This window comes from Varanus komodoensis, unplaced genomic scaffold (assembly GCF_004798865.1).
Source record: "Varanus komodoensis strain SLA01 unplaced genomic scaffold, ASM479886v1 scaffold28, whole genome shotgun sequence".
Lineage (NCBI taxonomy): Eukaryota > Metazoa > Chordata > Lepidosauria > Squamata > Varanidae > Varanus > Varanus komodoensis.
Window position 1 is genome coordinate 10180296 of NW_025335727.1, and position 26896 is coordinate 10207191.

Consider the following 26896-nt stretch of genomic DNA (forward strand, 5'->3'; position numbering starts at 1 on the left):
CTGCGATATGCTAGGCACCAATGATCATGTGTTTTCAAGGAGGATTAAAAACAATGCTTAGCTCTGACTTTTCCTAATCATTAACTAGCCTTAATATTCTGTTTTTACAATGGAAGACTGGTTTCTAATTTGCTGTAAACTGCTTTCAGATGCCATGTATAAATATTCTACAACAAGCAAGCAAACAAAAAAAATAGAATTTATTGGATCAGTCTGAAGACCATATAAAAAGGACAATGTAAAGTACAATAAAATGTATTTTAAATGCATTCAATGCACATAAAAGTAAACCTAGAACCAAACCATATTAAATGATCACATCTTTTTGTGCTTTTGGGTGAGATACCCATCAAGACTTGCAGATGGTGGCAACCCTCAGAGACCAGCTTTATTTATTTTATTAATAAATCACAGCTATTTATTATATTTATAATTGCTTTTTACTCTGGGGAGCTCAAGTGAGCATGCTTGACTAGCTTTCCCCTTCTTTAATCCCCACAAACCAATACTGTGGGTTCGTTTAGTCTGAGATGAACCAAATGTGAGGAACCAAAGGATGCCCAATGATGGTGGAAGCCAGTGGCTTCAGTATTTGTGGGGCAGTGGATCCCCACTGAGCTGTGGTCTGAATTTTTAAGCAGCTATCCATGGCCTTGATCCTAAATGGGCAGGGGGAATTCAGCACCATGAATAGCTCTGTTGAAGTTTGGTCTGAAACTAGAGTGAACAGACATTTGAGCATCATGGCTGAATGGGAATTTACATTCGGGATGTCTCAGTCCTAGTATGACATTCAAACTACTGCAACACACTGGCTTCCACATGTGATTGTGTGTCTGAGAGAGAGAGAGAGAGAGAGAGAGAGGGAGGGAGGGAGGAAGGGAGGGAGGGAGGCAGACAGAAATGGACTGTGAACTGAAGGTGAAGCACAGAAGAGGGCAGCATTCCTGGATGTTTCATAGTTGTGCAGAGGAGGAAATTTCATCAGGGTGAGTGTGCATTGCAGCTCTCCTCTTTTGCACCTGGATGTGGAGTAGAGCTCTGATTGCTCTGTAGGAGCGCTTCTTTGCCTCTACTTATGCTCTTACTGCATATTTTCCAATAAGTGATGTATTACTAAGAGTGCAATCCTTTGGCCTCCCAGCATTGTCTGCATGTCCATAGGATTTTTCAGAGCCCCAGAACTGAGACCCTGCAATCCCAGTACTAGAACTCCATAGTCTGAGGTCTAACCCAACCCTGCTCACAGCTGGGGCAGAAAGCACCACAATGGTTGCCCCTCTGTTAGCATAGATGCTCCTTACAGAGGGGGAAAGGTGGACAGCAGGGAGGAGAGGATGCCAGGGCTGTATTCCTATGGGTGCTCTAGCCTCCTTCCCTCCTCATCCCAGTGTTTTCTCTGAAGAACCAAAGTGCCCCTCCAGATAAAATGCATGGGGCAAGGCATGGCAGTGGTAGTAATCAGTGCTGCTGCATCTTGCTTCAGCCCTGGAGGCACACATGCCTCCAAGTTCAGGGCTTATATGCCTCAAGGGCAGGGACAATAGAATTGGGGCACTATAAGGCTGCAATCCGACATCCACTCCCCTGGGTTAACTCCCATGCAATGTAGTGGGAGGTACAGCTGAGTCAGGAGGCATCACATTTGCACTTCAAATCTCCAGTATCCTCTCATTTGAGGCAAAGAGATCTTACCAGCCCTGTTCTGATAACAGGGCTTCTGAATCTTTCTGCCACTTGTTGAGCACTGCAGATAACAGCATCCTTGCTATGGTGAGTTACGACTGAGCTGCTCCTCTTCCATTCTCCTCAGGGTGCTGTCAATTCCACAGGCTTTCCCCCCAAATTTTTAAGCTCCTGTCCAAGTACTTCAAGGCTTGGAGAACTGGAATTCTTCAGAGGAGTTGTTCATGAACTTGGCAGTGTGCAGAAAAGTTAGGGCGCTCTTGCTCAATGTGGAAGGACTAAATTCTACAATAAAAAGAAGTAAACTTTCAGCACTATTAAGAAAAGAAAATGCTGATGCACCTACAATAATGAAATGGCTCCAGAGGATAGGCTCAATAGCTTTTATGTCAAGGTTGATGCATTTTATTAGCATGCATGAAGATAGACATCAAAGTAGCACACTTATTAAAAACTGGACTTTTTCATTATGTAGTAGGGTGATAAATACTTTGATAATGTTAACCCGTATGCTAGATTCAGAAAAATGAAATGAAAATTTTATTAGCATTAAAATGCGCTGTGCATTGATACGGGCCGTGCTGTCTTTCTGCCCAGTGGTGTGGCATGACCAGGCAACCAGTATAAGTGTTGTTAGCTAGTTACCAAAAAAGCAAACTTGTGCACTGCTTCAGGATTAAAAGAAGATACTGCTGTTCTGGTCTGCCTAGCCTCTGCCCCTGGCTGAGCACTGACTATAGTTAATTATTTGCATAGGTATTCCACCTTTTCTGCAAAGGGCTCAAGGAAATGCATATGATTTCCCCACTCTCGATTTATCCTCACAGCAACCCTGGGAGACAGGTTAGAGTCCGTTGGACTGAGAGACAAGAGAGTGGTGAGTGCCCTTTATGCCTCAGTGGGGATAAAATGGGTCTCCTTTGTCCGAACTCAGCATTCTCCCCACCACAATGTGCTGGATCTAAAATCAATAGGTAGCCAGGTAGGGATCTTAGCACAGGGTACAGAGAAGGTTGGATCATATAAGGAGGTACAGACTCCAAGACAACAAGGCAAGAGGCAATGAGCAGCAGTACCTAGATGGGGATAGACCATCCGTCTCTCTTTTGTGAGTGGATTCAGCAGTTCAGACCTATTCAGATCTTGTGGAAGGCTCAATGTATATCTATCATGCACCCATATCAGCAGCTGACCTGCAGCCCTTCCAAGCAACCTTGCAGCTTTCTACAGATATCCTCTATCTTCATCAGGGGTGGGAAACCAATGGTTTTCCCTGTGTGTTTTTAGGTTGCAACTCCCATCAAGCCTGACCACTGGCCAGGGGGTTTAAGTCCAACGAAAACTGAAGGGTCACATGTTGACCAAAGTTACTGGGGCAGCAAAAGTTTGCTCCAGCTCAGAACAGGCCTAAAAATGCGCCAGGTGATTAGGAAAAGGCCCTTTTCTGAGTGCTGTTTGGAAAGCAGTCTTGGACTGCCTTCGCGGAGCCATAGTTCCACTTCATTCTGCACTAGTCAGACCTCATCTGGAATTCTGGACACTCTAAGAAAAACATCCTGAAGGAAAGGAGAAGATTTGATTGAAGTTACAGGATGGTGAAGTTTGGTGGAACATTAGATGAAACATCTTATTACCAATGAACCAGGAGGTGGGTCGTCTCTTGCGGGACGTATTTCTGTATGCAGAAACTCTTTGATCATCTGTTGGGAATGCTCCAGCTCTAGTGTTCATGCATTAAATGAGGGTTGGAGTTGATGGTCCAGATCTCCTCCAGTTCTCTGATTAGCAATGGCTCTCCAGAGTCTCAGGCAGAGAGGACTTTCCTATAAAACCTGGAGTCTTCAGGATGCAAGGCATGAGCTCAAACCACCAAGCCACAATCTCTTTCCAGAAACAGGTGGCACACTTGTGTAAGGAGCAGAGTTTTTGTAGTTCCAGACCTTGAATGGCCGTCCTATGTTCTTCCTTAGTTTCCCTGTAGAGTTGTGAAAGCTCTTTTAAACTGCATTCCTATGCACACTTATTTGGAAATAAGTTCCACTGAATACAGGTGAGCTTATTTATTTCCTATTTATTGATGATCAGGAGGGCATTTCCTTGCTCATTTTGGCTAGCTAAGCTCCTGTTTCCGGAGTTAAGCCTTTTCCTCACGGCTGTCATCGTCTTCTGACCTGCTGAACTGCAAAGCATCCCACTTCCTGGCTAAAATGTCCTGACCTCTATAAACTGAACCAAATTGCTGAGCAATAATGTATTAACCTTTTGGCTGAAACTGACTAGCATACACAAAAAGTAAAGTAACCACAGTTACAATATTCTAAAATCCAAAGTAAATGCCAAAATGGAGGATAGTAATGCTCCTTCATATATGTTAAACATTATATAGGTTATAGCAGTCCATGTGTAAATGTTCAAACAAAACCCTTTTCCCACTTTGCATAAATACAGGCAGGAGGAAAATGCTGCCAATACCACTTGTGAGTCTTTCTGGGTTTTCTTAAGCCATGAGGTCAATTTGTGCCCATGTGTATTTCCCAGACTTTTTGTAATACCTAAGAACCTTCAAATAACCCTTCCATAAATTGCAAAGGGCATCTACCTAATGTTTTGCAGCATGGATAACTGAGTGGCAGCCAGTAGGCAATATTTAGACCATGGGATGATTTCTCCAGTTCCCATGAGATAGTGTGAAACTACTGGTAGTTTAAAACAGCCTTAAAGAATATCCCTGGCTGCAGCAGAGGCTGATCAGCCCAGAGTTGGCCAGCACTATCAATAGTTCCTGCCTTAGGAGATGGATTGTAACTCATTCATAGGCTACATCTCCTCCATGCAGAGGACCAGCTTTCCCTAACAGGCACCCTTCAGATATGTTGGTCCGCAACTCCTGTAATTCCCATTGGCCAAGCTGGATGACATATAATGAGACCTGCAGTCCAGCACATCTGGAAAGCATTCACTTGAGGAAAGCTAGCTCATATCTACAAATTAGCATGTACAAATATTATTTAAATTGGGGTCTTCTGTTCTGGCAGGGGCCCCTGCATGTGAAAAACTGGATATGTTGGTCTGCAACTTGCATAATGGCCAGATGACTGGAAATTGTGACCATGGTGGTCCAGCACTTCTGAAAGAAGCCACTTTGGGAAAATCTGCACAAGATGATTGACCATGCAGCCAGCAATAATGGAAGTCCTGGAGGGCGCTGCCTTGCAGAAAGCTGGCCTAGGCATGCAGTTATTGTGTACAAATACAATTCAAACTGTGGCTTGATTGCTTAGTGATGTACTTCCTCATTGCGGTGATGTGTATATGATGCTCTTCCCATAGGGAGGGCAGGGCTTTCTAGGGCACCAGTTCAGATTAGACAGCGCATCCTTAGGGTTTTAAAAAGCTTTATTTACCTGTTACTACATTTATACTCCACCTTTCTTTCCTTTTTGCAAAAAACCCAAGGCAGCTCAGATAATCCCCCTCCTTCTCTCCATCTTATCCCCACAGCATTCCTGCCAGGTAGGTTAGGTTGAAAGTTGATGGCCAGCTCAAGGTCACCCAGGGAGCTTCATGGCCAAGAGGGACTGGAACTCAGGTCACTACACTGGCTTCTCAGTGCCATCCGGGTCACTCAACAACACTCCTTCCCATGCCTTTGTTGAGCTATTATACAGACCCTTCCCGTTAGCAGACATTGCCTTAGGAACGGCCCTAAACCAAAGGATGTTATCATTTCCTCAGGGCTCTGAAGTCCCCAAGCCTGTTGCTTATAATAGCACACCTGACTTGAGAGAAGCTCTTCTGCCAGTCATGTTCTTTCCTTTTGTTTTCTGCAAATAGAACAGCGTTGATGTAATTTCTCAGAAAGCAACCAGTGCTACGGCTCTCCCTCATTTTTTTTAGCAGACTTACCTTAGGGGGACATCAAACTTCAGAGGGGCTGGGGGTTTCCAAAAGCACATCTGTATTGGACAACTAGCATATTACACAGCTGGCTTGTGTTCTTCAAATGAAGATGTTAACTCTTCACACTTATTTTCTGCAGGTGAAGCCTTCCTGCCACTCAGGACACTGTTGGCTGTCACCTCAGAAGGAAAGACATTTACATTTAATCTTGCCAATGCCCTCTACCTTCAAGAAGGATTCATGGTGAAAGAACAGTATCTCCATAGCAACAAGGAATTTTTTCAGACAGTTGTAAAGCTGGTGAATTTCCAAGATACAAAAGCTTCTGCAGAGAACATAAGTACTTGGGTAGAAAACAAAACAGAAGGTAAACAAAAAGCCTAAAACCCACCACCCCACTTGCTCTGCAGCTCCTTCCCTTTTGCTTGCTTCACAGTGCTTTGTGGCTTATTCATGGCTGAGGTACGGGGGTTAACGATGCATGCACATGCCTAAAAGCATACATATTTGGGAAAACCCTAACCCACTACAATGTGAGGGTGCCCAGGGCTGCTCCAAAAGTGCCTTCCAACCCTTCCAGGTCCATTAGGGCAATGTGCATGGGAGGGGAATTGTTCAAGAAAAACTGGGGAGATATATAAGCAATCAGATGTGTCTCCTTTAACCCCACCTGATTGCTTCTGAAGCAGCAGCTTCCACCAGTTTCTTGTGGGTGGAGCAATTCTTCACTGTTTGGTGCCATCTTGACTCCAGTGCATCTGAGGGAAGAAGGAGGATCCCTTGTGGGTGAGGTCTTTTCTTTCTGTTTCTTCTTGAGAAGCATCAAGAGGTGTGATGGTTCTGAATCGTCAAGAGGTCCTCCCACTTGTTGAAAAGTGACAGGAAAACAAATGAAGAAGGAAGGCATTCTGAAGCATGGGTAGGCTTCCATGTTCCTGGAGATCCTCAAACATGGGCTCCGTTCCTGGCGAGTGTTGTGTGAACAACATCTTTTGCAGCAGCACAAACAAGGCTGTGGCATGCAGTGCAGAAGCGTGTTGCAGCTTGCATGGCTCCACTCCTATGGGTGCACTCGCCAGCGACTCAGACTCACAAGCCTTGGCAAAGCGGGGCAGAGTCAGGGGAGATGAGCTCAGTGAATCCAATGGATTCTCACCCCCAAAATGGATACCTCACACATCCCTATCCACAGCATCCCTCCAGCATGATGGGTTTGAATTTCCACCTGCCCAATCTCCTCAACAGGCACGACACCTCTGATAATGGAGGTAGCACATAGCCAGAAAAGCTAGTTGTCATCTCCTCCTCCAAGAAAAAACCTTCCTCTGTCTCTCCAACTCTCCTGCTATTCACTTCACTTTACCTGCCCTAGCTACAACTGCACAGCAACTGCTGCTCTGTACCTTCAGGTGTGACCTTACTCTAACACAGTTGTCTCACCTGGAAAGGGTAAAGCAGTTGGTATAATCACATTCCTCCAGTTTGACTCTACACTTTAGAGCTGAGTGTCACCCCACAGAGTTGCACCTGTTAGGACTAGATGACATTCTGCTAATGGTGTAGCAGAGACCTTTAGTTGCAGTGCTAGGAAAGTTTAGGCAGAAAAAAATGTTCCAGTAAGTCTGAAGCCATGTGTGAATAGCATCGGTACCAGGGTCCATCACCTCATTGGACTAAAGTACTCTCTCTTTCTGCCACTCTTATTGTTTACTCACTGACTGGGTTCAGACAACACAACTCAAGGATTGTGCTTGGGTCACTTGTGCTTGGACAGCTGAAGCATGGCTTCTGTGCTCTGAACCCTGTAGCACTTACAACCAATGAAAAGAAGCCATGGTTTGTTCTTTGGTTGTGAACTGAGGGTTCTTAAGCATGGTTTGTTGCCTCAGCTGGGTTCAAAAACATGATAGCAGCTGATTGATTCAATAATAACTGATGGTTGAAAGACAATCCACAATCAATCTTCGAATGTGGGTAATTGTGCTGTGTGAACCTAGTCATAATTTAAAAGTTATACTGAAAATGACAACTGGTCCCTGCCCTATTTCAGGAGAAAGTTTCAGCTGTGGAGCTGCCTGATGAAATAGGCAAGCCTTTGTCCATTTCACCTTGCTTCTCCAGACTTGCTACAGAGGTGCAAAAAGACCTGTTGAGTTTTCACCCTGAAAACATCACAGCAGACTTTCAGTTCTGTGCAAACATGATTTTTAAAGAAAGCAAAGGAAGAGAAGGAGACATGAATACCAGTAGAGCTGGAGAGACAGAGGAAGGTTTTCCCTTCCAAATTGCTGCTACAGGGTCAATATAATGAGCAATCATCCCTGAACAGAGTTAGTGCTAGAATAGTGTTAGCCAAAAAGGGAAAAAGTGTTTTTGTTAACATCTGGAAGCACCTTAGAAAAGGTACACCTATTGATTTTCTGTCTCTTGCATATGTCTTTGAAGCACAAGCCCTCTGTCCATTAAAATGCGTGGCAATCATATATTTTAAGCTCATCCCACACTGTAGGGATTTTCAGCTTTCTCTGATCTTTTTTCTACTGCAAGCTTTGTCCCTTTTCACTGCTGTTAATGGTGGTTCCAGAAATTTACTTATTCTGAATATAAAGAAGTCTAATGTTTAATCTGCCAAAAACAAATGCTCCATTTCCCACATTTCCTGCAAATCATTACTAAAATAGAGAAATGAGTTCAAGCGCCTGGCTACCTGTGTCAATACAACGTTGCAGTGCTTCAGGGTGAAACCTGCAACAAAACTGAGAAATGTGATGTCACCCTAGAGCTCCAAGCAGAGGATCTGGTTAAAGGTCAATGGCACAACACTGGCTTAGCTCCAGCGGTGATGGCTTGTCCCGCAAGAGAAATCAATGAATTGAAATTTCACATCAGTTTCATCCCAGAATTATGGCAGTCTGCCCTCCACCCTTCCTCCTCTCCCCCTGCTTCTTTAGCTGAATAGTAAAATTAGGTATTATGTGAACAAATGGCTTGCCAACTTTTCAGTTGGGTTTCTGTAGCTGAGCTCTAACAGCAACTTGATCTGCCGTACTTGGCAAGTGACCACTTTTCTCCCTGTGCAATGCAAAGCTTTCCTTGATCAACTCTGCTCATCAAGCCACTGTCAAAGGGCACAGTTGCAGGGACCAGATGAAAACACCCCCATCAAGGTGTTGCAGCAACACTTTTGTACTTTTCACTTGGGCTGTATGTTTAAAGCAAGGATGGGCTCCAGATGTTGGGCAGGAAATGGGTCTCCAGATATTGCAGACTTCATCTTCCAGCATGCCTGACCATGAACCATACTGGGAGAGCTTCTGGGATGTAAATTTTAAAAATCTGGTGGTCTACTTCTGCCCTTCCTTTAGTCTCAAGGAACTTGTGCATAGGATTACTGCTTTACAGCCTGATCCTAACTAATATTTTCCACAGCTTAAGCTCCACTAAGTTCAACAGGAGTGGATTCCTACAGCATATGCTGAGGATTGCCCCTTAATCTTATGATCATACATCCATTGTGGATGTCTTTCTACTGTGAATTGTGGTTGCTCAACAGGTGACCAACCACAGGTGCGCACAGAGTTTTATGGACCTGTCTGTGTCTCTTTGAAGAGGGTAGCCATAGGTGTGAGAAGATGCTGCACAGGGGCATCATCAACACTCCCCCCAAATCTCCACCTGTATTCAGCATCCCAGACTGTGCGTGTTTCGGCTGCACCTTGTGTGCACTGCTAAACAAGTAATCGGTATTGTCGTCTGTGATTTTGAGTTTCAGTGGCATTGGTTAATAGTAGACACCTGGGAGGAGAGACCGGGGGCGGGGGGGAGGGATGTGGACGTGCTGCTTTTAGCAGCAGGAAAGCCTACTCTAGAATCATGAGTATCTGACTGAGTGGGGATTTCAAACTTGCTTTAGAATCTAGAACTCAGAACCTAGTCCAACTCTTCATGCTACATCACACCTGTCCTCTTGATGGTGTTTCTTAGAAGGCAATTTATTTGTTTTTTCGTACTTCACCAAATCTAAGGAACAAAATGATCACATTGTCAATCTCTTCCTGCATAGGTAAAATAAGAAATCTTGTTGCAAGCGAAGATCTTGGTCCTCTGACCAGACTTTTGCTGGTGAATGCCCTTTACTTCAAAGGGGAATGGAAGCAAACATTCAAAGCGTCAGACACCAGTTTGATGGCTTTCAGAAAGAGTGATGGTTCCGTAACTGAGATACCGATGATGCATCTTCAGCTGACAACCAGTCTTGGTAATTCAAACATTCCTTCGTGCTCATGCGGCTGTGTTCAGGCAGAAACAGTTCTAATGCTGCAAGAGCAGCTGCTGTGCTGGTCTTTCAAGTGCCATGTACGATCCAAAATAATACCACTGAATGTTTTCCAGTAGAATTTAGAGCAACTGTGTTCACCAAGGAGCAAGAGCTATCCATAATTCTTTAAAGAATTGCCTAGGAGTGCAACCTTAGGCTGGTCGAGGCATGCTGGGACTTTTTTCTGACTAAATGTGCATAGAATTGCACCCCAAAAATCATGAGCCAATTATTTTGTTATTTATTTAACCCACACACTGTGTTCTATCCTATCAGGATTTCAGGTTGGTGTATGACTAATGAGACATTCTTGTCACCTAGAAGCTGATAGGTGGGTTTACCATCCAGGAGTCCAGAGGATGGGTTGTATGTCATATCCTATAGAGCTCCTTCCTTTTTTCATAAGAAAAATCTCTGCCTGGAGACCCCTCCTCATTATTTCTGTTTGCTGCAGGCTCTCTTCTTCTTGCTGCAGTATTCAATTATGCTGCAAAAGCCTGTCTTCCGCTGATTTAAAGGCCAAGCTGGTGTTCGTTCTTTTGAAAGAAAACATAGTGAGCCCTGCTGGTCTGTAAGAAAATAAAAATCCCAAATTTACCAACAGACAATACATTTTTAAGACCAATTAAAGTGTAGAAAACCATGGACAAGTTTTTAGGAGATGTTTCAGGATGAGACACATATTTAAGTAGATTAAACTCTACCAGGTGTTATGTTAGGTTCAAATTACATCAAGGACTATTGGGACAAATGACGTCTGCCTACCAAGGATCCTTTGTGTTTTACACAATTGAGGAATGCCTGGATTTTTTTTTTTTAATTTTCAAACACAAAGGAATCAACAATCACATGTTTCTTTGTTCAGATAGTCCTAGCTGCAACATGAAACCTGCATGTCACCTATTGGAATGTAATATCTTCCTCCGCTCTGTTTTAAAATTCCAACAGTGCAGATTTTATGACATCGGCATCAAAAACAGCCTGAGTTTAATCTCTCCCTGCCTTTGCCACTTTTTGTCAGATGTTTCCTACTGAAGAGATTTGAAGGTCTTGAAAATTTGTGGTCCCCATTTTGTGCACCTTTGTTTGATCCCTCCCCTCAAAATAATATTGCCTTACCAAGGATTTTGTAAAGTGTTCTTTTGGACAAACATCGTGGCTGGAAAACCTAGTCTTTGTTCACTCTCCTCCCCACATCTTGATGCATCACTGCTGAGATTTTTTACCCTCCAGTTCTACCCTGTACTTGAACATGCTGTTGAAGATCTGCTGATCTCATATTCCCTCTAGATACTCTGCCCTTTGTCCCTCATCCATCCATCCATCCATCCATCCATCCATCCATCCATCCATTTTAAACATACCTATTGTGCCATAGCATCTCCAGGCAGCTCACAATCAATTGTTGATCAATTGTTGTTGTTGTTAGTCATGAACTCATGTCCGACCCATCGCGACCCCATGGACAACATTCCTCCAGGCCTTCCTGTCCTCCACCATCCCCCGGAGTCCACTTAAGCTCATACCAACTGCTTCAGTGACTCCATCCAGTCACCTCATCCTCTGCCGCCCCCTTCTTCTTTTGCCATCTATTGTTCCCAGCATTAGGCTCTTCTCCAGGGAGTCCTTCCTTCTCATTAGGTGGCCAAAGTATTTGGGTTTCATCATCAGTATCTGGCCTTCTAAAGAGCAGTCAGGGTTGATCTCCTCTAAGACTGACTGGTTTGATCACCTTGCAGTCCAAGGGACTCGCAGGAGTCTCCGCCAGCACCACAATTCAAAGGCCTCAATTCTTTGGCGCTCAGCCTTCCCTATGGTCCAACTTTCACAACCATTTAACAATCAATTACTGCCCACCAAACCTGTGGAGTTATCTCCCAGAAAACCTGTGTGATGCCACCTCTCTTACAGTTCTTCCTTCAGTGCCCTCCTCAGGATGTACCATTTCCATCAAGTCTTTGGCACAATCCCTGCCTCACTGCCCCTTGGCATGCAACCAACCCTAAGCACGTGCATCTAAAACAACTGTGTATTTAGGGTGGCCACTTAGGATTTGCCAAAAAAGATGACAAAAACACATTGCAGAGCAAGAGGACAGTGATTTGCATGAAATTCACTTATGCTAATTTAGATGAAAAATCAGAAATGCTGGTTGCAGTTGAAATGGGAATACTTCTCACCATCAAGTGGAATTCTGCCTGCCTCTTTCGTCTGCTGCTCAGGTGCTAATTCTTGACGTGCAACAGTTCTGTCTGCTCTTGACTTTACAGCCAGAATGGAACGAGACAATCCTTCAGTTGAGGACACATTGAAATAGCAAGCAGTCCTCTGGCAGCCTTTCAAAAGCAGGATTGTCCTCTCTAAAGAGGGTACATAACCATCCCTGCTTCTCCCTGCCTCCCCTCCCTTCCCCACCCCTGTGTCAAATGTTAGCCTGCAAGCTCTAGTCTAGACTGTGGCCTGTCTCCTTATCCCTTGTAAAGATTTGCATACACGGATAGTACCAGATAAATGGATGCAGAATAGCCCCACAAAAGATTGCCCATGGCACAAAACACAAGGGAGCTGCTGTGGGCTGTGAAACAGTAGTACGTTGCTTCCTGCATGGTGCTGCTGCTGCGTTCCAGTGCTTGCACTGTAGAGGCACGTGGATTAGAAACTTGATGCCTCTACCTCCCCCACTGAGAAATGTAGGTGTGAAGTGAGCTGAAACCTGGAGAAAGAGAATTCTGGGAACCGGGACCATCTCCAGCTTTGTATAGGATGATGGTCTCTGTAAACTCACCAGACCCGTGGGCCTTCTAGTTATGGCTGTGCTCCCCGACTCATCCTCTCTCCCTCTTTCTATGAAGGGCTACTGTAAATGTCCACAGCAGGGCAGGGGAGGTGGAAATGGTGGTGGTACTTCTGGCTGCATGGTTGGAAAATGGTAGGGCACCTTCTGGAGGGCTGGCATCCCTTCCTTGCCACTGCCCTCTTCTGCTCCTCAACCATCTCAGAAACTTGCTCACCATGTTTCCTCACACTCCTGCACTGGCTTCCACATCTCCCACTAACTAGAATGGTTAAAAGCCTCCAAAGGAAATAGGAGCAGAGAGAGAGGCAAAAAGAAATTGGCTGGTCAAGGTCAAGGGGAAGAGCTGAAGGTTACACAGGCACAGGGTCTGTACAGATCGCTTCCCTGCTCAGGCATCAGCCTGTAACTGGCTTGGCCCATGGTTGGTTCTCATACAGTGCAATCCTATGCCTCTACTCATAAAAAGGGCCTGTTGTTCAGAGATAAGTGCAGTATTGCATAGTGATCAGAGTGTTGAACAGGAACTCAAGAGTTCTGCGTTTTAGTCTCCATTCAGCCTGGAGCTCAGGCATTGCTTCTTAGGGTGGTGGTTGTGAGGATACAATGGAGAGGAGGAGAACGTTTGTAAACTGCCTTGAATTGCTTGCAAGAGTAAGAAAGCTGGGGCATAAATGTAACATCATCACCATCACCTATGCACACTCACCTGTGTAAAGTGAATTCAGTGAGACTTACCTGTAAACTTACCGAAAAATTCTGCCTGAAGCTTGGGAGAACTGTTGTTAGTCTGTTCTTACAGTTCTGAGCTCAACAGACCAATAGCCTGACTAGTCTAAGGCAACCTCCCACGTCCCTAAGTAAGTGCCCCTGAGTTCATTCACTCCCAGGTAAGTGTTTATAGGATTGCTGCCAGACAGAACTGGCTGTGGTTGGTATCCAACCCTGAACCCTTCATTGTCTGGACATGCATGTTAGGTCCTCCCTGCCAAGGGCTCAGAGCAATTATTAACATATTCACTTATATTAGATATCGCTGTGGCAGGTGACACATTACTTCCATTTTAAGCTTCCCTTCTTAGTTTTATTTTTCATTTAATCTCTTTTAATCTCCCAGTGGCAGTGTGCTCCCCATGGTGAACCCCAGCACTGAAGTGTTCACATGAAAATATCATTTAAACTTATTTTGTATTTCCTCTTCCTTTCACCCCCACCCCCCCATAATACAGATGGCTTTAAAGAGCAATGGCAAAACACATCAATGCTGCTTTTGTCAAAATAGTAGAGCTGCAACAATGACAATCCAATTAAATCATCTGTTGCAGTACATGACAAATAGCTTCCAAGTGTCAAGATCTCAGCTTGTTATTTTTCTCTCTGTCTTCCTTCTATGAATTTAACTGAATACATTAAAATAATACTGTACAGAGCAGATCAAAATCTCTTCCTTCCAACCAAGCAAAGAAGTTACAGGTTTCAGTTTACTAGCCAGATAACTTACAGGGCATGAGGGCAGATGTAGGCAACATGGTACCAGCATTAATACACCCCTAGGCAGCTCTCTTGGCTCTACCAAGATGCCCTAGTACCCCCTTTTTTAATGAATGCATTTTGTTTCTAGGAGCTGGAATAGCTGTGAAATGGGTTTCCTTTGCTGCTAAAATTCAAAGGAGTTTAGTGTGTTGGAACTCAAATTCCAGCTCAAACTTGCAGGTGAAGCAAGCAGATAAATTACATCTCTGGCATTCTTGCCATCTCACCCTCAAGCAACAAGAGCCCCCCTGAAGGTAGAATCAGAAACTTTACTGGAAGGAAGGGAAGGAGAGCAAGTTTCAGTTTGGATTCACATTTTCACATGGGCACATGCTTCTCCAACATCTCAAGGAGAACACTACTTTGATTTATACTGTTCTGTAAACTAAAGTTTTTGTTTTTTTTAAAGAATATTGCTTCTTAAGTTTCATCTGAGTCTGCTAAAGAAAGAAATTGACCTTCTTCCAACAAGTATGACTGTGACCAGGGGACTTGTGTGCCTGCTTCATCTGCTGTCCCGGTGCAACTTCAAGGCCAGCTTTCCCTTCAGGGTTTTTTATCTTTGGATGGGAGAGCCCTTCCATCAGAGGACACTTTCAAAATAGAGGAAACGCCTCCAGCATCCCTTCAAATAGAGAACTGTTCTCTGCAAAGAGGACACACAGACACACTGCACCCCACTCCATTCATGATATACAAATGGGGTATTACACTGGTATTGCACAGCTCTGATACAGTTTACTAATTGCGTCTTGCTACTTTCTTTCCCTTGTTTGAGGGCAATTTTCTGACCATAACATAAGTTACCAAGTTTTGGAGCTGCCATACAAAGGAGAAGAATTCAGTTTTGTTCTAATCCTTCCTGCTGAAGATGTGGCTATAGAAGCGGTAGAAAAACTCATTACGGCTGAGCTGATAAAAGACTGGTTTGCTGGGATGGAAGAGGTTGACGGGGTAGAAATCAGCCTTCCAAGGTGTGTAATGAACTCCATGGTGGTCTGGCTTTCTCATTATCCCTTTTGATCTTAAATCCTACTTGTGGGAGAGTTCAGGAATTAAGACACTGAAAAGGGCAAACTGATTTACTGACTGGGGAGCTTTGCAGTTATTTAAGCTAATGGCAGTTTATGCTTAGTAATTTCTCCAGTGTGTGTAAGAGAAATGGAGGCCTGCTTTGGAGCTAATTTTGCAGTGGAAGTACATGAGTTCTGTGCTGAGATGCATTGTAAACAGGTGCCCCCCTACATATAACCAAGGAGAGGGAGATGCAGTACTGAAACCCCCCACTTGGTGCTCCAACTTGGGCTTTGGCTGGGGATAGGTATTGAATACCCATGTTATGGGCCCACAAAATGAGCAACATGCTCTGATTTTTCCTTATTCTCCCCCATACATCTTTCTTTTCCATACATTTGACCTTGGGCACACTTAAATTCATAGTGGCTGGGAAATGATTGCAGGACTTTCCTCTATTTAAATATACATAGCATTGCACCCTTAACATTTTTAAAAGGTTTTGCAAATGCTTTCTCAAAATGTTAGTGTGAACTGAAAAAAGCCTTTCATCAGATTTCAAGCCGGCTGGCTTAACCCTGGATAGGAATGCATCCATTAGGGCTGAGGACAGACTGCAACATTTCGTTCTGGGTCTCACTCATTGTATAATATGTGTAAGTGGTATTTAAACATTCTATGGCAGATTAAATTCCGAGCAGATGGAGGAGAATCTTCAGCATTAGGTAAAAACTGAGTGGGCGGGCAGCTTAGATAGTGATCCTCGCTGTGAAAATAGGGGTGTTCTAGCTAATAAAAGAGCGTTTGTATTTTCATCTATGCAACGTTGAAGGGAGGAAGTCTTGGCATACAGAACAAAGAAGGATGGCCAGTTCATCTGTAAAAGGTGGGAAAGCTGGAATGAAGGGTGTGCTAGTGAACAAAACATCTTAGCTGTAATTTAAAACAGAAGCACAAAAGCAAGATCTGGCTTTATAACCATCCATTCTAAGTGCTCTGATATTACCGTCAAGTCAATTTCCATTTTTCACAATATATCTAATGAAACTGACAAAATGTGGCTGTCATAGCCATCATATAGCATTTCTAAAGAAACAATCCAAATGCAGTAAATCTGCTTTAGATGATTGAATGTGCCAAAACCAAATGTCATTAAAATGCCATAAAATCTCTCTAGACAAACATGTACACACACACACACACACACACAACTCCCCCAAGAATTAACACAGCAGTTTTAATCTTTTGTCTTAGCTAAAATGTTAAGGCTCATGAAGTACACCATTATTTGAGAGTCTGCAGAGCTAAAGACGGAGCCCTTACAAGTCCTTGTACCTGACGCACACAATCACCACAAAATACTCACACAGCAAAAATTCAAACTTACAGCCAGACCAAAATATAAGCCCCAACCCATCCACAAAAACATCTGATGGGCACTGTATCCAAACCTATCTGAGCTCACAGGGTGTACCCCTGTCACAACAAGGAGTTACAGTTCTAAAAGCCATGCAAAACAAGAGGAAGCATTTGTTTCCAGAGGGGGGTAGATCAGCAGAGCTTTCAGATGGAGTCTCTGTTGCCCTCCCGCCTTCTGGAAATAAGTGTTTCCATTACTTCCCAAGACGGCTTTTAGAACCTCCAGCTTCCTGTTGCTCAAAGGGGTGGTTCCCACTTGTGTAACAGATCCAGCAGGAGTGCGGCAGCAATATTGGGCTCTGCCCCAAGTCTATCATCATTAAAATTGTGTTTGGGGTAATGCCTGGAATCCCATTCAGCAATCATTTTCTCCAGACAACTATTTTGATTAGTGTGTGGAACTGGGGAGGAGCAAGGCCCCATATCCCCTTCTCCCAGAGGTGTACTGCAAAATCCCATTGCTACAGATGTTGTTGCAACCTGTTGCATCTGCAGTCAGGGATGGAAGGTCAGTGGTGTGCTGAAAACCTCTTCTGCATCTTGTTTTTTACTGTTCTCATTCTATCAGAGGGCAAGGAAGTTGCATTTGAGAAGGGGAAGATCTTCATGAAATGACTGTGAGAGGGGAGTGGGTTTCTTGTGCTTATTGTAGCTGAGGAAGTTAAGAAATGTGGGATGTTTTCTGAAAGGCTAGAGTATTCAACCCAAGGGTCAAATTCATTTTCAGAGAAGTCCTTGGAGGCCACATGTGTTGGTCAGCAAGGCCATCATCAAATGGGTGGGGTGAAAATATCAGCATATTTTAGCTTATGGCTCTTACTACCAGTGACTAAGACTTAGAATACACATTCCAACCTTTTAGGATTGGGGAAGCCCATGCAAAATCATTGGTTGATTGGGAATATTTATTAATCTGAAATGCTTTTAGGTATATGATTATGAATGGCAGCTGTTGATTGTTTGGAAGTGTGGTGTAAATTTTATGGTGTAAATTGTCTTAGTATTGTGAGCTGCTCTGAACCTTGTTTATCATGGAAAAGTGACAGACAGATAAACTAAAGGGGCATGGTGGCCACTTCAAAAAATCCAGAGGTCCAGACTGGAACTCCTAGTGGGCTCATTCTGGCTCCTGGGCTTGAGTTTCCACAGCCCTGGTGAAATAATTGCTTGCTCAACCGAGACCTGACCTTCTGGGCAGCAATAAAAAGGTGCATGTGGATCCAACATTTCCAGGCCTCTCATGGTGCACCAGACATAGAATTTGCTGCTTGCTAAGCCCATACACACCATTTTATAACGGGGACAGACATACTTCTCCAGGTGCCATGCAGATGGAGGCATGTGGGCTAGCTCTCTCCACTGTTGGAACCGTAACCATCTGTTGCTTCTCTGATGAATGCCCAGTGGACATTTGTGAGGATGAGCGCTCTGTGTGCCACCTGCTTAACCAAGGTGCCTCATGCATGTAGAAGTATTTGTCAATACGGCAAAAGGCAGTGTGGGCTTTTGGTACAGGTTGGAGTTAGTCTGCATTGCTCTGCATATTCCCTGAAGGGTTTCCATGAACTTATGAACCAGGCCCACATGGAAATCTTTTCCTTTAAAATGAATAGGACTCCCCACCCCAGCCAAAAATACTTAACTTTAGTTGGGTTCTATTTATTTAATTGAATCTACTTTCTCTTTCCCTCTGTCTCTGTTCAATTGCTACAGGTTTAAAATAGAGCAGACAGTGGACTTGGAAGAAACTCTTCAGCATCTCAACTTTACTGAGATATTTAAAAATGGATGTGACCTTTCTGGAATAACAGGTGTTTTGATTTATTATGCTCATATTGCTATTGTAAAAACATTGTCATTGTTTTCTTTTCTTACTGCCTGCTGTTATAAGACTGCTCAGTTTTTATCACATATTAGAATCCTTTCTTACATTACCCTGGACTTCAGGTAAAGAGGTAACAAGGAACTGTGTTTGGAAAAGAATTTCCAGAGCAATTTTGTCTCAAGTGAAATTCAAAGCAAATTTGGGATCACTCTCCATTTGAGGGATTCTGACGAAAGCTCAGAGGAGCCCAGAAGAACTAAGTACATTTCCCAGTAACTTTGTCCATTTCCCTAATTCTTAGCAGATTTCATTCCAGATGAAATTGAGTTTCTCCTTAGGAGAGCAAGAGAGGGAGAGAGAACAAGAACCGGAAGAATTTTCAAGTAAACAAGCATGCGTAAGAAATAAAACATTAGCCAAGTTATCTGTGAAGATCACCGATGATGTTTCCCTAGTTACTATCTCATAGAGCCAAGCTAGATATGATACCAAATGTGTCACTTGTTGCTGAATTATTATTATTAAAGTTTATAGATCAGGTGAAGTTGTCCCTCCAATTATAATCCCTTTAAAACACATTTATGCCCCCATTATTACGGAGCTTAGGCAAACTGTGTGTGTGTGTAATGGGACATGGCAGGGAGGAAAGGTTTAACACATCCTGATCATTTACCAGTTCTTTGCTAGGAACATGGTGCATTGGAAGAGAGTTTTAATCCTTTGACCCTGACCTGACACCTTCACCCCTAGCCTGAAATTGGCCCTTGTTGTTGGGACTGAGAAAAACCGTTGCTCTTGGCACACATTCACAAGGGGTTCAGGGGAGGGGGAGGAGGAGGAGCAGGGACCTTGGGATGGGGCCCAATTCCAGATGTTGAGACAAGAGAAGTGCAGATGCTTGTCTCAATGCCAGGTTGCCCAGGTGGGCAGGCAGCCTCTGGGAGCAACCAAGATGTACAGCTACTGGAGGGGGCTTGGGACAGGGGGATTTTTCAGAGGAAGACAAAGTGAGTATGGTTTGCAACCTGATGATGCAACATCAACAGAGGAGGGCAGCCCAATAAGAAGATCAGCACGCAGAGGGTTGTGCTCATTTCCAAAAGCCACCCCTCCCCAGAGAGGATGGGGCCCAAATATACAAATAAAATGAATTCCTAGAAGTAAATACTAAATGGACTTCAGTGAACTGCTCTGTGGATGCTCAGAGATTCATTCTCAGTGTTTGTGCTTCTGGAAAACACTTTGGTCAATAAAGAACATTTTGCCAGAAAGGTCCATGCCTTGAACGTGTGAAGGGAGAAAACATGGCTCACAACTCTTGTAGGGAAGTACTGTCACTCCTTCTAATGTGCAAGTAGTATGCCTAAAATTCATGAGGGATCTTTTGCACTTCCACAGTGCAGATACGGGCCTAACCTAGAAGTCCAACTATGCTTAGTTCAACTCTTCTGGTGGGAATTTGCACAGGTGAGGCTTTGACTGTGGATGTCATACTTTAGAAATATCTGCAACAAAAGATATAGTGAGTCGCTGCGTGATCCTGAAACTGAAATGAAAATGGTGTTGAAGTGGGAAGTGGTAACATGCTGGACTGTGGGACCATGCGGAAGCGTTGACATCATCAGGTTGTTCCACCTACATGAAAGGGACAGTATCCAATAACATTAATCTTCTCGTTCAAATGTATTGCTCCAGCAAAAAATACTTTTGGAACTGTGTACTGGAGGAGAATCCACCTAAAGTTATGTTTGCGCAGCTAGTTGTAAATCATGCTCACACAGCCTGTTGTGCAAGCAGAATGGGAAAATACCTGCACACGAGGAAGATTTGGCAGAGTGCCACTAATGCTATTTGAGCTTGCAAAATGAAACCACTGGATACTGCTGTGGAAGTCCATTCCTGTCGATGTGAACCTCAGGAGGATGTGCCCTCTTCCTCTCTGCTGGTTTTAATCCAAACAGTAACTGTTATGCAGTGAAGTGAGACAGTTGAAGAATATCCTTGGTTCAAGCAATCCATTTCCCCCCTCTCCTGTGGGGAATTTTATAGGAAAGAGTGGAATTAATCATTGAGATTTGTCACATCTGGACTCTTTATCATTCATGTCTTCCTTCAGATGCTGCTGATGCACACATTTCTAAAGCCATTCAGAAAGTCTGCATTGAAGTAAATGAAGACGGCAGTGAAGCTGCAGCATCTACTGGTAAGGCCATGACCAACGTCCAAGTCAGGCAAACACTAATCACCCTGAAATATGTGAACAGAAATGTCAATATTTGGGGAAAGCAGGCAAGGTAATGTGTATATTACTGAAAGAAGTATAAAACAATGCATTATATTAAGAAAAGTGATTAGGCAAAATTGCACATAAGATGGCTACATTAGAAGAATATGCACAGAAATGCACACACATGTTTGTGTGAGCCTTTAAAGACAGTCAACATTCAAGACACCCCCCCAAAAATTTGAAACATTCCCAGAGTTGGGGAAAAGAAAGCTGAGCAAACACCAAATTTGGAGATGTGTCCACCCCTAGTTCTCTTCACATGACTGGAGACCTTGCTATGCACTTGGTTCTTCATTGTATGTCAAGGCATGGAACATGTACACATACTGGCTCTTTCAAACCTTTGACTGGCAGTCCCAGCAGTGGGCACACATGGAAGGTTCCTACAACCACATGCGAATATGGCATCTTTGTCATGCTGAAACATTTTTGAAAGACAAATTTATTTTGCAACAATATCAAATGGAAGGAGAAACTCACCCCAATAATTTAAGAAACAGTCCTCATTTGAGAAGAGATGCTGATTGTATGAGTCTCTTAGTCCTCTGTTTCTCTGCCAACTGATAATTTAGGCAGAACACGTTTACCCCAAGGTGTGAGGTTCTAAAAGCCAAGACCCAGAGCAGTCATTTGTTAATGACGTTGATAATTAACGACCTTGTACCCATCCAGGCACTGTGGAAGACATTTAGTTCTTCTCCATAGTCTGGAGCAACGTAACATACATCACTTGCATATCTATAACCTTACAGCGGCAGTCGTATTCATTCTCCCTTTGGAGCAAGGGCTCCTGTCACCAAAGACAGGAGCCCTTGCTTCAAAGAACCTGTGCAGGAGACTGGGGATAGCATGCAATACTGACTCTGTGCTAGTGGGACCTCTCATTTTCCCAATGGGGACTTTGTGGCTCCTGGAGCAACAGAAATGGACTGAAGCTCTCATTTCCAAAAAGGCAGACCTGAAGAGCTTGCGCCAGCACAGAACCAGAAACAATTTCGGACCATTTTCAGACGGAATTGAAGGGTTATTTCTTCATTACACAAGTTGTAGATCCCACTTGCGGAATGGAACCAGCACAGGTGGAGCAGCCTCACTGGATTCTAATCTACGTTCTTGGCATAGATGCAATCCTTTCAGATGTCTTCTGCAGAAAGCCCACCAGATATCCTGGGCAATGTGCTGCTCCATGCAAGCCAGTACGTTCAACAGTCAGGGATTATGGGAGCTGCCGTTTAACACAACTGGAGCACACCAAGTTGCCTACTTGGTGATTTAATTTCTCTGAGCACTGGCCATTATGTAGTCTGGGGGCAACGGAGTCTTAGGAGGAAGATGAACTTTGCCCCCTGAAGCTAATTTTTTATCAAGGAGTCTTTTCTGCTCCCTATATAAGACTATGGGGCAATTCTTCATAAGCTAGTGGAGGACCTAGGGTGCTTCCAGGTGGAGGGCTCCTAGTGCTATCTAGCCCCAGTCCCACCTGAATGGACGCCTCCCTGGAGTTGTGACAAAGCTCTGCAGCACCATTCCTCTAGTGCCTGTGGACTTAGAAATAGAGCTAAGCCAAGAGGAAGTCTGCAAATGATCACAGGAAAAAGTTCGTGCAACCAGGAACTTCTTCCTATGCCACATCATGCCCAGTGCAAACAAGGCTGGGCAGCTCACCAGGAACCTGGAATCAGGGCTGAAACAAAGTGGACCAGGGTCCAGGGAGCCCAGCTCAGGGCATCTGACAGATTCCACACACATTCCTCCCCCTCCCCTTACTGTTCTCCACCGTGGTCACCAGCTGCTCTTGCTCTTTGCTCTTTCTCATCTCTACTACCACCTGGGAGCCTGAAAAGCAATGAAAAGCAAGAGTGGGTGAATGAGCAAGCAAGCAAGCAAGCAAGCAAGCAAGCAAGCAAGCAAGCAAGCACGCACGCAAGCACGCAAGCACGCAAGCACGCAAGCATGCAAGCACGCAAGCAAGCAAGCAAGCAAGCAAGCAAGCAAGCAAGCAAGCAGGGGCAACTGTTGCTGCTCCTTTTCATGACCACCATTGTCTGGGCCAGAGCGGCAGGAGGAGCAAATCTGGAGCTCTGATCAGCACTGCCCTTGATGCTGTCCTTGTTTTCTCCCTCTGTAAAATTCAGTGAATGAAGCACAGTGATGGCATAATGAAGCCCTTATTTGAAAATTCTCCTCATTTGTAATATGCCTGTATCACCAATCTTTTTCTATTACATCTTATGCACAAGGGGCAGAGCAATTTTTAAAGTCATATCATAAATAATTACCTGCACTTAGCAAATGTGTTAATAAGAAACTGAGCACAAGCTAATTTTACTTTCTTTGAGCAATGCAATCCACGAGTATGATGCCTTTTCAAAAAAAGCAAGCAGATTTTCTGTTAAGCACATTTTGTTATTTACACATCCCATTTTAAACTTTCGGTTTGATAAATGACTGTAGGGAAAGTAATAACTATAGTTAAAAGTGAATATCATCACAAATATGTCCTTCAAAAGAGCTTCAAAATGGAGAGCCATACCTTGAGATTTCAACTTCTTCAGCTCAATGCATCTCTAGCAGGTTATTATGCTTGATAGCTTTTGCTAAATCCCTAAAGAACACACCATATTATAAAACAATGGCATGGGGTATACGGATTTCTCAGTAATGGCTCAATTGCCTTTTGATGATTTGTAACTAAAGGGTGGGGAAGACTGGAGTAACTCATTTTCCACTTGCTAAGAGCTCATTTAGAACTGTAGGTGATCTGAAAAATGAAAGGCATTTCAGAGGATTTAACATCCATTCCTCTACTGCTTTGTACTTTGGATGCTGAACTGATGGCACATGGGGCCCAATCTGACACAAGACATGCTCTTTGTTAAGAAAAAGAATAGAGTCTTGCTAATATGTGACACATTCAATTCATCAATGATCAATGATGAATGATCATCATCATCATCACATAATGCTTTTCAAGGGAGTAACCTTCTTCACAGAGCTGCCACTCAGATGCAGAAATCAAGCAAAGTTCTTGTATGAACAAACCTTTAACATCTTTACTCAGCAGCTGGTTTCTTTGCATAGATATGCAGAATATAAGCAAGAGGATACATGTTATAAGGTTGCAGTAGCTTGGAATAGAGAAGTCCCAGCTAGGTCTTGGCTTCTGTGTATTACGTTCAGGCACTGTTAGACAATGGTGTAGCTAAGTCATTTTAGACCCTCGACTCAGTGGACCTATGGGGGTGAACTGTGTGTGATTTCAGTTATGAAGCACACAACTAATGTTCCTCTTTTCTCCACTTCAGCATCCACTTTATGCTTTACATAAAATGCTCCTATGTTTCTGGCATTTTACAATAACAATAACACTCTGAATAGGTTTTATGTTGTATGCCAGACTCACTCAAATCATAGCACCTACACAACTGCAGGAGTAAAATGGGGTTTGCTTTTGCTTTCCCTCATCACCTCCTATACTCTGGGAGGTCATTTGGACAGTGGGATGGATTTTCATGTGGGTCCCTGGACATTGACCCAAAGTCTAGCCCTAGTTTTTACCACTGCTGATATAGCTCTTAGCATATTTGAAGAGTGTTTTTATTCAAACAGAACTTATCTTTAGACACTCAGATTCTCCTGACCTTTCTAGGTAGCTCACAGCTTAAGAAATGCTGCTTGTTTCAGAACTACCATTGTCTATAAAATACCATGCCTTTGCTCTATAAAGTTCTATGAGACACATAAAATTTCACAGCTCAGTTGGATTCATAAGTCCAAAACTGAACTGCACATCCTTTCCCCCTTTCAAATGTTGCATCGTATAATTAATTATTTTCTGTGCACATGGACATATCAACATGCTTTCTGTGGATCAGGTGTGAAGCCTTGACTTCACCATTCATTCCTTGGTCTCCCCTGCTCCCCATAACAGATGGCTGCTCAGGATGTATTGCTGATCCTAATGCAAAGTGGTGGGGGAATGGAGGGAACGCAGCTCCTTCAGTTGTGTCCCTTTGGCCAAAGCTCCAGTTCATCTGGTCATCTTCCCACCCTGACTACTGTACAGATAAGTCTCCTCCATTTGCCATTGCATCTGCCCACACAAACTCCTTTAAGGTTCTCTGAGGCATCTGCCTAGCACCAGGGATGCGGCTGGGTACCCAAAAAATATAGGCGCCCAGGCCCATTGGAGCTCAATCTGCAAATTTAGATAGAATTACTAGGATGTATTTAAATTTCGCAGAAGATTAAGCCAGACAATTGATTTCCTATCCAATGCATACAAAATAAAATATATTATTTAATTAATTGCATCCTGCTCTCCCCACATCATCCTAAATTAGAAATTCTTTAGTTTCAGTTAGTTTATGAATAAGGAATGGATAGTAGGTTTAATAAAAAAATAGATGAGTCACCCAAGTCTTCTCCTCCATGCAATTAAGCTTTTTGATGTGACATCATGTAAGGTGGGGGGATATTTAACCCTTTCTTTCCCTTGCATGACAATTTACATGAGGAAAAACTGTTTGATTGGGACCAGTGGACAGCCAGGGCTCTGGAGAAATGATCCAGGCACTGGGAAATAGATTTGGGCCAGAGCTCTTTGGGAATAGGTCTGTCTGTATCCATCTTCCATTCCTTATTTCCTGAAATATGCTTGTCCAGTGGCACTTTAAAGTGCTTGATTTTGGTTGGGATATATACCTATGACACTTCTGGGCAATGTGTGGCCCTCCAGGTGCTTTGGTCTACAGATCCCAATATTTCTAGCTGAAACAGCCAATTCTGAACTTAGAAGTTGCAGACCAAAATTCCTGGAGGTGCTAAGTTGCCCAGCCTTGACATATGATTTTAATTGCTAAAATGAATGGTTTTTTTTCCAGTATGCCAGTAGCATCACTCAGCCAAAAGGCAGTTTTCTCTCAGCTGGAAAAATGCTGTGCTTGGGAAAATATTTGATTAATTCTCAGTCACAGGGCCAAATTGATCTTATACTGGCTTGCATTCTACACTGCATGCTTACTCAGAAGTAAATTCAGACTTTAAACTTAGTTCCATGAGGCTTACTCCTGAGTAAGTCTATACAGCCTGGCAGTGCAAATTATGCATGTTTTATTCTGAATGAAGTTCCACTGTTTTCAGGGCTGTGGCCTTAGAATATTAACATACCATTGGCAGTTAATTGGCACTGATGTTAAGTGAGAGGAGGGCACAGTTTAGACATTGTGTTTACCTAGGAAGGTCCCCTGTCAATCTTGTTGGAGATTGATCAATTGATCCATCCATCCATCCATATCCTCCAGTATGAGAGGCACTATGTTTCTGCATGCCAGTTGCGGAAATTCTGGGCATTGTGTGGGCATCTGATTGGCCACTGTGTGAACAGACCTCCCCCAGGCATGTTTGGGAATTTGCTGTGGTACCACCACAAAATGTCTAGTCATTGCACTGACACCTGCCTGTCTTGTCTGCAGATTCCATGCTATGTCTTGTGCAGAAAAGGCTTTTCTTCCATATCTTTTGGATACCACAACATCTCTTTAATAAGAGATGGTCTAATTCAACTAATTGTTGATGGGGCACTACTGTGTTCTCTTGCCTTAAACATGTATTTTGGCAATGCCTGAAGGTTGCTGCTTTTTTTGAGAGAAGGTTATTATGCAGATGCATTTTGTATTGGAATAGCCTTCATTATTCACTCATATACATGCTGTTTTCAATTATGTAAGTGCTTCATGGAAATTAACAAATGGAAGGGGTAATGGGTTTTCTGCACCATTTTGACAACTAAAAACTGGTCTGAAAGGATAAAAATTGGAAGGGTAAAACCTCACCTCCTATAATGCCATGGACAATGTGTTGGATATACGAACTGGTGACATATAAGTGCCAACTTCAAACAGATACTCATTTGGATACTTTGTGCATTTTTCTTGAAGTCTGTCTTTAATTACTAGAACATTTCATGCATTTTTTAAAAATCCATTAGTGCATATTTTTTAAAAATGCAGGAGAAAAGAAAATTAGGTGCCTGCACGCACCATGCTGAGGGGCCCTGAGATACGTCTTTGGTATGATCCAGTGTGGCTCTCCTTATGCTGTGTTAATGTAGGAGAGCCA

At 43.4% G+C, this 26896-nt stretch overlaps 1 protein-coding gene across 1 annotated transcript in view; it reads left to right on the forward strand.

The window, feature by feature from the left end:
* Positions 1-26896, forward strand: part of SERPINI2 (serpin family I member 2) — a 45370-nt gene that overhangs the window by 4898 nt on the left and 13576 nt on the right. The window contains exons 2-6 of the mRNA XM_044434404.1: positions 5726-5953; positions 9650-9844; positions 15010-15205; positions 18378-18475; positions 20606-20692. Coding sequence (XP_044290339.1) covers positions 5726-5953; positions 9650-9844; positions 15010-15205; positions 18378-18475; positions 20606-20692 — 804 coding nt within the window. The remainder of the gene's footprint in view (positions 1-5725; positions 5954-9649; positions 9845-15009; positions 15206-18377; positions 18476-20605; positions 20693-26896) is intronic.